The sequence below is a fragment of the Ovis aries genome, chromosome 10 (assembly GCF_016772045.2).
Source record: "Ovis aries strain OAR_USU_Benz2616 breed Rambouillet chromosome 10, ARS-UI_Ramb_v3.0, whole genome shotgun sequence".
In the NCBI taxonomy this organism is placed as follows: domain Eukaryota; kingdom Metazoa; phylum Chordata; class Mammalia; order Artiodactyla; family Bovidae; genus Ovis; species Ovis aries.
In genome coordinates this window covers 13,467,660-13,480,830 of record NC_056063.1, presented here as the reverse complement: position 1 = coordinate 13,480,830, position 13,171 = coordinate 13,467,660, and the positions used below count along the sequence as shown (strand labels likewise).

Below are 13,171 nucleotides of genomic sequence, written 5' to 3'. Positions count from 1 at the left end.
AGGAAACTTTAAACATGAAATGATGTGCACTTAGTCGCTTCAGTCATGTCCAACTCGCGGCAACCCTATGGACCATGGCCTGCCAGGCTCCTCTGTCCATGGAATTCTCTGGGCAAGAATACTGGAGTGGGTTGCCATTTCCTTCTCCAGGATTAAATGATGTAGGGTTTGAAAAATGCCAGGATGGGAGGAAGAACTAAACTTCTTTATGTAGCAGGAGTTCACGTTGTTTTCACATTTGTACTTCTGTGCCAACTCTTGGAGAGAAAGTGCCTTAGGGTAACCCCAAGGGATTAGGACTGGGTGGTGGCTTCCTTTCTGAGATATCTCGCCCATTCATGCCTGCATGTAGTTAAATGTCCATCTCAAGGGAGCAGTTTCCTTTTCACACTCTGATAATTGATGATTTAATATTTCTCACCTGACTTAGTGGCTGCGAAAGAGCTGGAGGAGCTGGAAAGGTGGAAGGAACAACAAAGGGTGAAGTCCATTACCCTACCGCCCATGACGCTCGGTAAGCCAGCAGGCCAGCTGCTTGAATGCAGGAGGACAGGGCCGCCCAACGAGTCGCTTAGCATCTTGCCCACATCTGTCTTTCGATGTCCGTTATAGGTCGTTGGGTCATTGTGCTGCTTGGAATGGAAAGCATTTAAAGTCAAAACATATATTTAAAGTCAAAAGCATGCAGGTAGACTGTTGTTTCTGACTCTGCAAGTAGCAAACAGATGATGCCACAGTTATGGGGGAATAAGACGATGGCTTAATTGCCAAATAATTTACAGCCTCTCAGTTGATCAGCTCTGAAGAAACCTTACCTAGGGCATTGCATATGCCCCGTCATAGCTTTTACTCTCATCCTGATTAGTGGTATCACATGCATATTAATCATGGCAGTTAACTGGTTATGGGAGGAAAAATTGGAGGGTCAATTCCGACAGTAAGATGTCAGTGGGCTGGGGACACAGGGTAGGTACACAAATAATATCATCTGTGTTTTCGTTTGCAAATAGAGACTTTGGGGCCTCTGGAGCACAGGGCAGTGTGATAAATTGCCTGGGCTGCCTCTGCCCGGCGTTTGACTCACTCACCAGGGAAGTCCTCTCATGCGAAGCATTCACATCTCTCTGCCAGCAGCAGCTGGGAGCTTCAAGGGCTGGACACGCAGTTCCCACAGGTTTAGTTCGCACAAATGTGGTAGAATCAGGGGCCACTGACTCTCGCAGTAGTTTGCAAGAAGTACCTTTTCCAAGATGTCGGTTTAAAAAAAAGCTCATTTGGTGATTGTGTACAAGCAACAGCATTATCATTATCATCCCACTGTATTTCATGAACAGGGTTCATCTCATGTCACCTTTATGCTGAATAAGCTGCATTTGAGGGGTACAACCTGGAGGACAGCTCTGTCTTTCCTAACTGGCCCCCTCACACTAGCTATCTGGGTCTGTTTTTTTTTTTTTTTTCTTTTCCTATGTTCTTTGGATGAAATTAGATCTTTTTGGTCTTTCTCAAATAATAAAGTTGTCCAGCTAATTTTAGGCATAAAACAGTGTCTTTTCAGTAAGTTCAGCCCTAAATACTGGTCACAACTCTATTGCTAATAGAGATTAAAGCTTCTTCCCTGTTCCAGCCCGGGCCTGCTTTCCTTTTTTTGCCACGCCGCATGGCATGTGGGGTCTAGTTCCCCACCGGGGATCGAACCCCTGCCCTCTGCAGTGGAAGCATAGAGTCCTAACCTGTAGACCACCAGGGAATTCCCAGCCTGGGCTTATTTTTGGATAGAAAGTTGGCAAAGGAAATGAGTGTGGCTGAAGTTTTCTCTATTGACTCCTCTGTTTCTCTGTTGATCCTTGTGGGTCAAAGGAAGAAGAAGAGATTATGGTCTCTCTTGCACCGATACCAGTTTCCTCAAGTTTTGGGGTGTGTTTGCTGTGCATCTCAGCCCTGGGGTCCTTGAAGCTCTTCAGAGCCCCCCTGTTGCTCGCCATCCATCTCTCCCCTGGCTTTCCCTGATGTAGACGATACTTTCCTGCGGGCAGTACTTGGCTTCACTTTGGCTCCTGGTAGCTAGACTATCTTTGTAGAGCTCCATTGTGCCTATGGAGTTGTCCACATGGGCAAGTCCCTTTTAAAGTGGCTTTAGATTGGCATTCTCTTTCATGACAACCAGACCGGGAGTGTGGGAAACACTTGTGCACTCTTCCCACAGACTCTGGGAATACAGGCCATTTGCCCTGTGGTCATTTCTTCTTGATGACCAGTCTGAGTAGCCGAGGACAGCCATGTGCCTTCTGGCACTGTCTTTCCTAAGCAGGGGTCCCTCAGTCTTTTGGGGACACAGCTTGAGCTCTTCAAATGATTTTCATTAAATCTCTCTTACTCACATTGAAGATGTGAAGATTCTTCCTTCCCCAAACACATACTCGGAGAAGATGAAATTCACAAAGACATCTTTTCTCTGATTTCTACCTCCCTTTGACCTAGCTAACCTCTTTTATAGGCTGAAAGTAGTTGCCAGTTAATGTTCCCCAAACTGGTTTTAAGTTACCACCTTGCAGATCCTGCTTAGGGAGACAAGCACTTGCCTTGAGTATTTGGAGTTGTTGGTGTCTATTGTCTTGGGGTTTTAACCAAAAATGATCAGGAGTTCTGGTATTTGGTGTATCTTGGAATGGTCAAGAGAAAGAGGGCACAGACTAGAAAAGAGTTCTGGGATGTATTAAACTTTGAGATGAGTTTTAAAGGAAAACCTGTAAATGCTTAGACATCTGATTTTCTCCATTTTTAAAATTCTCAACTCTTCCTCTATTCCTCTACCCCTTAAAATGCTGGAATGGTTCTAGGAGATACTAAAATTAGCTGTAACATTAGATAAAAGCTTCAATAGGCCTCACTGTTTCTTTCCTTAGGGCCAGGACCAAACAGGTATTACAGATCTTTTGGGACTCAGAAGTCTCTATGGTATCTTTAACTGTTCAATTATAAAAACTATGATGAATGCAAATTGTTTTAATGCATCTTCTGTGTAAGTGAATCTTTCATAGAACTGACACTTTTAGTCACCAAAGCACCAGAGAATTATTTCAAAGGAATCTTTAAAATATGCACGCCAAGCTTGCATAAACACTGAAAACTCCCTAAACAGTAATTCTTAGATGATTGTCAAGCTGCAAGGATTTCTGGCCCCTGGTTGTTATAGGTTTAAGAGAGAGTAGGTGAATAATCTAACATCCATATTTTTTCTCTTGAATACCTAAAGAAAGAACAATAAATAGTATGGATTGACCATTAATTTTACCTTGAATATTCCCATTGTACTTAAAAACTGGCTTATAAAGACTGTATACTTGTCTCATGGCAAGACCTCTCAGGATTCCCGGAGCTTTGCTACTTGAATACAGGGCAGTAGAATCAAAAGAAGAAAAACATTAGAAACATCATTGATTATCATCTTTATTAGGTTAAGAAATGGTCATACTCTAGCAGGAAGAATGTTCTAGAATTTCTGAAGCACTATTTCTTATTTAGCATGGACCTTCACATGTGATTTCAGTCTATGTAAAAACTTGAATACCTACATGATTGAAAAACCCTCATAGCATTGTCCTCTTACTGGGGGAATGTAGCCTTATCTTTCTTTTATGCAATTACTGTTGTTTAATGTCTCACTTAAAAAAATTGGTTAAGTTACCGAGTCAAATTTGGGTCTGCTTGCCCCTGTGCAGTACAGCTGGTCTACTGACACTGCTTTTTGAAGTCAAGTGCAGTGTTTATTGTAAGGCATCAGCTAAGGAGTTGAAGACAAATAGTGCTTAGAAAACTTGAACTCCCCGATGGGTTTCAAGAAAGCATTTCTAAAGGCCAGGTGAGGGAGGGGAATCACAGAGTATACGATCGGATTGTGCACAATTCTGATTGGTTGATGGTGAGATCCTAGGACTGTACCACAGGGATTAACATTATCAATCCTTACGCTCCAGTGGGCTTGGGGGCTACATACTGTAATCACAGAGTTACCTTCTTCCATTTTTAGCATCTATAAAACAACTCAGGAAAATGTACATCAGATACTATATATTATCTAGGTACTTCAGAGAGAAGCTAAAGTAGAGGATATGAGGATATGAGAGAAGGTTCTATCCTGGGGTCTTCCTGAGGGGTCTTGCCCAGTTACAATTTCCCCCATGTTTTTGAGATTCCTTAAGCTTGAGGAGAACAGGTGTTGGACAAAGAAGGGAATAATGTTTTGGATGGAGAGGTTAATCATAAACTCAGCAGAGGAACTAGGTTTTAGGGGGACTCAATTTCAGTTAGGCCGTTATTTCCAGTGGTATGAAAATGTTAAAGAAACACGTGGTATAGACTTATCATGTATTTAATTAGTCTCTGATGGCTGCCATTTCAGTTTGACATTCATGTTTCACCTTTGTGACTTTTTTCCTTAGGGGGAAGCCAGTCAGAGGCTGAAGTCAGGCGGAGACAACAACTTCAACTGATACAATCTAAATACCAGAAGAAGGTCAGAATCCATCTCTTTTAGCTTAAATTTGGCAAGAAATTAGAGTACCAGCACTTTCAAAATAACCATGAAATAACACAGTAACTTTACCAAAAAGCATAAAACCTTGAAACAAATTGCAAAAGAAAATCTCAAAAATCAAAGAAATCGAGATGTGAGAAGTGAAGAGATAAATACTGTGAATTCTCACCCAAGCTATGTATCAGTCAGTGGGACCTTGGTAAGGGAATATCTCCCACCCCTACCCCAGTTTAAGTCTCTACTATGGTTTGAATATTTGATTCCAGGAGCACAGATTTGTTTACTACATTCCCGTCATGAAAGCATGAAAGTAGCACGAAAAAAAACCAATGATTTTTTTTTAACAAGGAACTCAGGTTCTTTTTTTTTTTTTTTTTTGGTTGTACCATTCAGCATGTAGTTCCAACCAGGGATTGAACCCGCGTCCCTTGCACTGCAAGGCAGACTCTTAACCACTGGACTGCCAAGGAAGTCCCTGAAGTCTGAGTTAAATACTAAGGAAAAATTATCTGCCCTTTCTTCTCCCTAACCTGGGCTGGCAGTGAGGGTGGTTTGGGGCCAGGGAAGACAGAAACAGACATCAAGGTAGAAACACAGAGAAATTTCATGGGCAGCAGATATAGCTTGACCATTTTTTGTGATCTAAGTAGCCTGCAGAACCAACCTATAATCATGGTGTGCTATAGCACAAACAATACTGTAATTTGCCTTTCATCATAATTTTGTGTTCCAGGGGTTCGGGCGGAAAAATAGTAACTGCTTTTTGTCCTCTGTAATCTCAATACAATTTAGCTAAAAAGAGAAGAATGTGTAAGAATCAAGAAGGAAGCTGAAGAAGCTGAAGTCCAAAAAATGAGGGCAGCTCAGAGAGAGAAGGTAGGAACTGGAGAAGATGGTAAGCTAACATTTACCTAGGGCTTCTGATGTGCCAGGTTCCCACACTGTTCACATACAAAGTGTTTAATCCTCACAAGAGCCTATGAAGTGTATAATATTCTTGTTGTCCAAGTTTGCAAATGAAACTGACGGTTCGGTCGCTCAGTCATATCTGACTCTTTGTGACCCCACGGACAGAGGATCAGATAACTTGCCCAAGGACTCACAGCCAGTAAAGAGAGGAAAACTGAAAAGTGAAGTCGCTCAGTTGTGTCCGACTCTGTGCAACCCCATGGACCATAGCCCACCTGGCTCCTCTGTCCATGGGATTCTCCAGGCAAGAATACTGGAGTGGGTTGCCATTTCTTTCTCCAGGGGATCTCTGACCCAGGGATCAAACCCAGGTCTCCCGCATTGCAGGCAGATGCTTTAACCTCTGAGCCACCAGGGAAGTCCCCAAAGAGAAGAAGTAGGATTCAAATCCAGACTAACTGGTCTCAGAACTAGTGTTTTTTGTTTTTTGTTTTTTGTTTTTTTTAAGTAATTTTATTTTCTTTATTGGCCATACCGCATGGCATACGGGATCTTAGTTGCCCAAACAGGAATCAAACTCATGCCCCCTCCGTTAGAAGCATGGAGTTTTAACCACAGGACCAACAGGGAAGACCCAGGTCTGGAGTTCATTATCTTTACACTCTCACCTCCTCGGGAGGGTGATCAAAAGAGTAGTGAGTATTTGGCCAAAAGGCACAGCAACTAGTAACGATGGCCGCCAGTGGTACACCATCATGTTTATGCACAAATATGGAACTTTCCAGGCTAAATGTTAAATAGATGAACATGTCTTTCTCACTGGTAAAAGAAAAAGCATGCGTTGCATTTCAGTATTAGTGATATGAACTATTTTAAATCTCAAAGTGATGTGTTTAGTTTTGATCTTCTTTCTGGGGCTTGGGGGGAAAGTGTCTTGAAGATGCTCATTCGCCAGAGAAGAAGAATGTACAGTTCTTCTGTCTGCCTCCTCCTTCTCCCATGCCCGGTGAAGTCCTAAGCTGTCACAGGTTTTAAGTGTTGGAGGTTTGGGGGCAAGAGTTTGGCTGATGATACTAGTGACCAAGTATGATATCTGTTTTATGTATGTCATGAAAACACCATTCTTTTTCCTGCTGTCTCTATCTCTCTTTATCTTTCTCTCTGTCTTATTTTCTTCCTCTTAAAGATTGGGTGTTGGTCAAACTTAAACCTGGTTACCAAGCAATAGATATCTTTACTAGTTAGAGTTAACAAAGCCCAAAGCTGATGGCTTATAGAATGCACAAGAATGTGAGTCTTCTTTCACCAAGGAGCTCTTTACCTGGCTGGAGAGTATATTTCTTGGAAGGTGTCCTCTTGTATTGTGTGACCTTCGACAGGCCCCTACCCCTCTCTGAACTATTCCTGTAAAATGAGTCTATAAGCTGCACCTCCGCTGTTCCCAAGGCCAGGAATATGTGTAGATATAGAAATGCTACACTTGTAGAGATGTAGGCTCTGGGGTAGAGATAAGATTGGACATATACACGAGGAATTGAAATGAGACGCTGGTGGTATTAAAAAAAGAGTATAGGCACTTTGTTTACTCAATTTGATTCAGCAATTCACTTCCAAGTCATTAGCTATTACACCTTCATTGAAAAGATTCTCATAATAAGACTTTTTGAAACCTCTCTCTCTCACTTCCTCTCTACTCTCCACTCTTTTGCGTTCAACGCCTTCCCCCCGCCCCCCACCCCGCCACCCATTTCCTCACCCCGCCACCCATTTCCTCCTTCAGAGGAAGGTTTACACTTCAGTCTCAAGATTGTAAAGGAGGTATTCCCTTTATATAGCATAGTCTTTCTGCATTTCAGGTCAAACTCAGAAAATCATCAAATAATCACCAGGAACAAATTAAGAGGCTTGCAGATCCTGAAGAACTGTGTTGTGAACTCTTATCCTAAAAGCCATTTCCTAGTTGTCATTTAATACCCATAACTGGCTGGCTTGCAGGTCATTTATAGCTCATTTCTTCATGGTTCACATAATGAACTGTATACTGTTTAGAAATGTTAGTGGCCGAAACAGTTTCTTTGACCCCGAGTGAAAGCAGCATTCCCTCCTTCTTAGGTTCTGCTACACCACTGGATATACAGCAGCCATTAACTACAAAAATCCAAACTGAATTGTCTTTTCTAAAATGACAGCTACAATGATTATTGGTATAAATCTGTCTAAGAGTAAGGGATGGGGAGAGAGAGTTGATGTTTAGATCCTTGCCATTCAAAACGCAGCAGTTTTTGAACCAGCAGCCTTGGCATATCACTTACTAGAAATGCAGGAACTTCCCTGGTGGTCCAGTGGTTAACAATCTGCCTTGCAATGGACAGGACAAAGATTTGATCCCTGGTAGGATAATTAAGGGGCTTTCCTGGTGGCTCAGCAGTAAAGAATCTGCCTGCAATGCAGGAGACTCGGGTCCAGGACCTGGGTTGAGAAGATCCTGTGGAGGAGGGCATGGGAACCCACTCCAGTATTGTTGCCTGGAGAATACCATGGACAGAGGAGCCTTGGTGGGCTACAGTCCATGGGGCTGCAAAGAGTCAGACCCAACTGAAGTGACTGAGCATGCACACAGGATAACTAAGACCCCATGTGCCACAGAGCAGCTGAGCCCGCGTGCCATAACTAGAGAGGGTGTTCACTGCAATGAAGATCCTGATGCTGCAACTGAGACCCGATGCAGCCAAAGAAATAAATATTTCAAAAGAAGAAATGCAGAATCTCAAACCCCAGCCCAGACCTTCTGAAACAGAGCTGGCATTTTAACAAGCTCCCCAGGGGCTTCTCGTGCACATCCTGGTTGGAGGAGCCTTCATCTAAACTGCCTTGAGAGAGACAGGGCCGCCCACTCCAACCCTTGCACAGGCTTGATTTCTCTGGCTAATTGGCTCGGACTGCCACCCTGACCTAGTTTTTCCTACTGTATATAAATCTGTGGCTTTCATACTAAATGTGAGCCTATTTAGTAGCTTGTGTCAGATAAAAGAAAAATGGACATTAGCCATCTCGAAATGGCATGCTTCACATTGCCAGTGTGAAAATGGCCAAGGGAAGCGATAATGGCTGTGCTTATGGAGCATTTATTCTTTGAAATGCACAGCAGACACACACATGGACACCGGCCTACAAAACACCACCCTCCTCCCCAGGCACATGGCTGCTGTCCAGGAATGACAAGCCAAGGAGAATCCAAGCAGCCTGTTGCCTCCCGAGGACTTCCAGCTTGGCCCATTGGTCTTAACACCCCCTTGACCTTTATTTTGTCCTATCCCAGGAGGGTCCCCGGACTTCCCAGGTGGCACTAGTGGTAAGAACCTGCCTGCCAATGCAGGAGACGTGAGAGACTCAGGTTTGATCCCTGGGTTGGGAAGATCCCCGGGAGGAGGGCATGGCAACCCACTCCAGTATTCTTGCCTGGAAAATCCCATGGACAGAGGAGCCTGGCAGGAGGCTACAGTCCATGGGGTTGCAAAGAGTCAGACATGACTGAGGCGACTTAGCACACAAGCACGCAGGAGGGTCACCCAGGAACACCGGGTCTCTTTCCGATTGGTTACTACCTGTGTGTGAGTGAGGGGAGAGTAAACTGCATTCCCTGTATCCTTAATACACACAAAGGTATGCAAGGCAGCCGGTCCTTTAGCATCTGGTCACCTCGCTGGTGTCCGGGAGGAGTTAATCCTGTGGGCTCAGGGGCACTTAGGCGAGGGCATCGGGGTGCTTCAGGTAAGCTTGTATTCCCTATACTAGAGGATGCTGATGATACGTGCTCTTCCAGTGGTGTGCTGGGACCTCCTTGTACTGGCTCATGACAGTGGGCTGTTACATTTTTAGTTGACTTCATGTTGGTGGATTGAAACTGACCATGAGGGGGTATTTTCACCACTGGAATCAGTAAATGCTGCAAATCAACCACCCGTCCCCTCCTTGCTAGAGCTAGGTGTTAAATTTATCAGCACACCACTGCTTCACCCTAAAGGAAATAAGACCTCCCTCCCTGTCTCCCATTCTAAAACTAAGCCTCAGAGGGCTGGTGGGGGGGCAAAGATTCTGTGAATTATCTGGCATGTGAAGTATCTGATTTAAAAGTGGATTCCAGGCAGAATAACGCCCCCTCCCCTGCTCTTCCACATTCTACTCCCTAGAACTTAGAAAGATGGGATGTTACGTGGCAAAGAGGAATTCAGTTTGCAGGTGAAATTAGTTACTAATCAACTTACATTCAAATAGGAAGAATAGCCTGCATTATTCACGTGGGTCCAGTGTAATCATGAGGTTCCTTAAATTGGGAAGAGGGACGCAGAAAATTGAGAGCATAAAGGTATGGAGCTGCCGCTGCTGCTGCTGCTAAGTCGCGTCAGTCGTGTCCGACTCTGTGCGACCCAACAGACGGCAGCCCACCAGGCTCCCCAGTCCCTGGGATTCTGCAGGCAAGAACACTGGAGTGGGTTGCCATTTCCTTCTCCAATGCAGGAAAGTGAAAGTGAAGTTGCTCAGTCGTGTCTGACTTTTAGCGACCCCATGGACTATAGCCCACCAGGCTCCTCCATCCATGGGATTTTCCAGGCAAGAACACTGGAGTGGGGTGCCATTGCCTTCTCTGAAAGATATGGAGCAGGAGAAAGATTTAGCCTGCCATTGTTGGCTTGAAGAGAGAAGAAGGCCACCGGATAAGAGACTAAACCTATAGGTAGGAGCTACAAAACCATGACATGGTACCCCTAGCTCTACACTGACCAAATGGATGACTGGCACTTCGGACAGCAGGACATAAAAATAGATGTGATTTCTGGAAACAGAGTTCTTATTGTAGGGGTTCAGTTCAGTCGCTCAGCCGTGTCCAACTCTTTGTGACCCCATGAATTGCAGCATGCCAGGCCTCCCTGTCCATTACCAAGTATACTCAAACTCATGTCCATCGAGTCGGTGGTGCCGTCCAGCCATCTCATCCTCTGTCGTCCCTTTTCCTCCTGCCCCCAATCCCTCCCAGGATCAGGGTCTTTTCCAATGAGTCAACTCTTCTTACTGGAGTTTCAGCTTTAGCATCATTCCCTCCAAAGAACACCCAGGACTGATCTCCTTTAGAATGGACTGGTTGGATCTCCTTGCAGTCCAAGGGACTCTAAAGAGTCTTCTCCAACACCACAGTTCAGAAGCATCAATTCTTTGGTGCTCAACTTTCTTCACAGTCCAACTCTCACATCCATACATGACCACAGGAAAAACCATAGCCTTGACTAGATGACCTTTGTTGGCAAAGTAATGTCTCTGCTTTTCAATATGCTATCTAGGTTGGTCATAACTTTTCTTCCAAGGAGTAAGTGTCTTTTAATTTCATGGCTGCAGTCACCATCTGCAGTGATGTTGGAGCCCCCTCAAATAAAGTCTGACACTGTTTCCACTGTTTCCCCATGTATGTCCCATCAAGTGATGGGACCGGATGCCATGATCTTAGATTTCTGAATGTTGAGCTTCAAGCCAACTTTTTCACTCTGTTCTTTCATTTTCATCAAGAGGCTTTTTAGTTCCCCTTCACTTTCTGCAGTAAGAGTGGTGTCATCTGCATATCTGAGGTTATTGATATTTCTCCCAGCAATCTTGATTCCAGCTTGTGCTTCCTCCAGCCCAGCATTTCTCATGATGTACTCTGCATATAAGTTAAATAAGCAGGGTGACAATATACAGCCTTGACATACTCCTTTTCCATAGGAACCAGTCTGTTGTTCCATGTCCAGTTCTAACTGTTGCTTCCTGACCTGCATATAGGTTTCTCAAGAGGCAGGTCAAGTTCTCAAGAGACAGGTCAGTTGGTCTGGTATTCCCATCTCTTTCAGAATTTTCCACAGTTGATTGTGATCCACACAGTCAAAGGCTTTGGCATAGTCAAGAAAGCAGAAATAGATGTTTTTCTGGAGCTCTCTTGCTTTTTCAATGATCCAGTGGATGTTGGCAATTTGATCTCTGGTTCCTCTGCCTTTTCTAAAACCAGCTTGAACATCAGGAAGTTCACGGTTCACATATTGTTGAAGCCAGGCTTGGAGAATTTTGAGCATTACTTTACTAGCGTGTGAGATGAGTGCAATTGTGTGGTAGTTTGAGCATTCTTTGGCATTGCCTTTCTTTGGGATTGGAATGTAAACTGACCTTTTCCAGTCCTGTGGCCACTGCTGAGTTTTTCAAATTTGCTGGCATATTGAGTGCAGCACTCTCACAGCATTATCTTTTATGATTTAAATAGCTCAACTGGAATTCCATCACCTCCACTAGCTTTGTTTGTAGTGATGCTTTCTGAGGCCCACTTGACTTCATATTCCAGGATGTCTGGTTCTAGGTGAGTGATCATGCCATCGTGATTATCTGGGTTGTGAAGATCTTTTTTGTACAGTTCTTCTGTGTTTTCTTGCCACCTCTTCTTAATATCTTCTGCTTCTGTTATGTCCATACCATTTCTGTCCTTTATCGAGCCCATCTTTGCTTGAAATGTTCCCTTGGTATCTAATTTTATTGAAGAGATCTCTAGTCTTTCCCATTTTGTTGTTTTCCTCTATTTCTTGCATTGATCACTGAGGAAGGCTTTCTTATCTCTTCTTGCTCTTCTTTGGATCTCTGCATTCAGATGCTTATATCTTTCCTTTTCTCCTTTGCTTTTTGCTTCTCTTCTTTTCACAGCTATTTGTAAGGCCTCCCAGACAACCATTTTGCTTTTTTGCATTTCTTTTCCATGGGGATGGTCTTGATCCCTGTCTCCTGTACAATGTCACGAACCTCTGTCCATAGTTCATCAGGCACTCTGTCAGATCTAGTCCCTTAAATCTGTTTCTCACTTCCACTGTATAATCATAAGGGATTTGATTTAGGTCATACCTGAATGGTCTAGTGGTTGTCCCTACTTTCTTCAATTTAAGTCTGAATTTGGCAATAAGGAGCTCATGATTTGAGCCACAGATTGTAGGGGTTGCTACTGCTGCTGCTAAGTCGCTTCAGTCATGTCCGACTCTGTGCAGCCCCATGGACAGCAGCCCACCAGGCTCAAAAACTCAGCAGTAGTCTTTGGAGGGCACTCATATTGCTAGCTACCTGAAAGCCTTGCGGACATGACAGCTGGTACTGGAATCTGCTAATTTCCCTCAACCTCAGTATATTATTTGAGCCCCATGAGACCCATTTTGGATCTCCAGAACTGTAAGATTATTAACAAACTCATATTGTTTTAAGCCACTAAGTTTATAGTTGGTATAGCACCAACAGAAAGCTAATATACTCCATGTGGTTATATAGTGTATTAATTTCTCTTGGAAATCTATATGGAAGAGAAAATATCTCTAAAATATTGGTGCATCAGTAAAATTAAGTCCTTGGAAAAAACAAAACAGCAGGATACCACGTGCAAGTACTTGCTCTGTCACTGATCTCAGCATGGCAGACAGGTCTTCAGGAATCGTCATAGCGAGCCTTTCACTCAAATGCAGTGCCATGAAAATAAACCTCCACCACACTTTCCCCTCATAATCACATTGATGAATTAAGTAATGATTTGATTTTTTTTCAGACTTTCATAATGCCCACAAACTTAAAAAATGAAAATCTCCAAGTCCACGTCAAAGACCTTCTTTACCTCTTGGATTTATCTTATTCTGCTTTTGATCAACACATGTTTGAAATAATAGATAGTGCTATATA

At 43.6% G+C, this 13,171-nt stretch overlaps 1 protein-coding gene across 5 annotated transcripts in view; it reads left to right on the top strand.

Moving 5' to 3' along the window:
- EPSTI1 (epithelial stromal interaction 1) overlaps positions 1–13,171 on the top strand; it is a 101,526-nt gene that overhangs the window by 21,834 nt on the left and 66,521 nt on the right. For all 5 annotated transcript variants that reach the window (XM_012184370.3, XM_042254654.1, XM_060394293.1 and 2 more), the window contains 3 exons: positions 431–514; positions 4,443–4,516; positions 5,330–5,413. In XM_012184370.3, the coding sequence (XP_012039760.3) occupies positions 431–514; positions 4,443–4,516; positions 5,330–5,413 (242 nt within the window). The remainder of the gene's footprint in view (positions 1–430; positions 515–4,442; positions 4,517–5,329; positions 5,414–13,171) is intronic.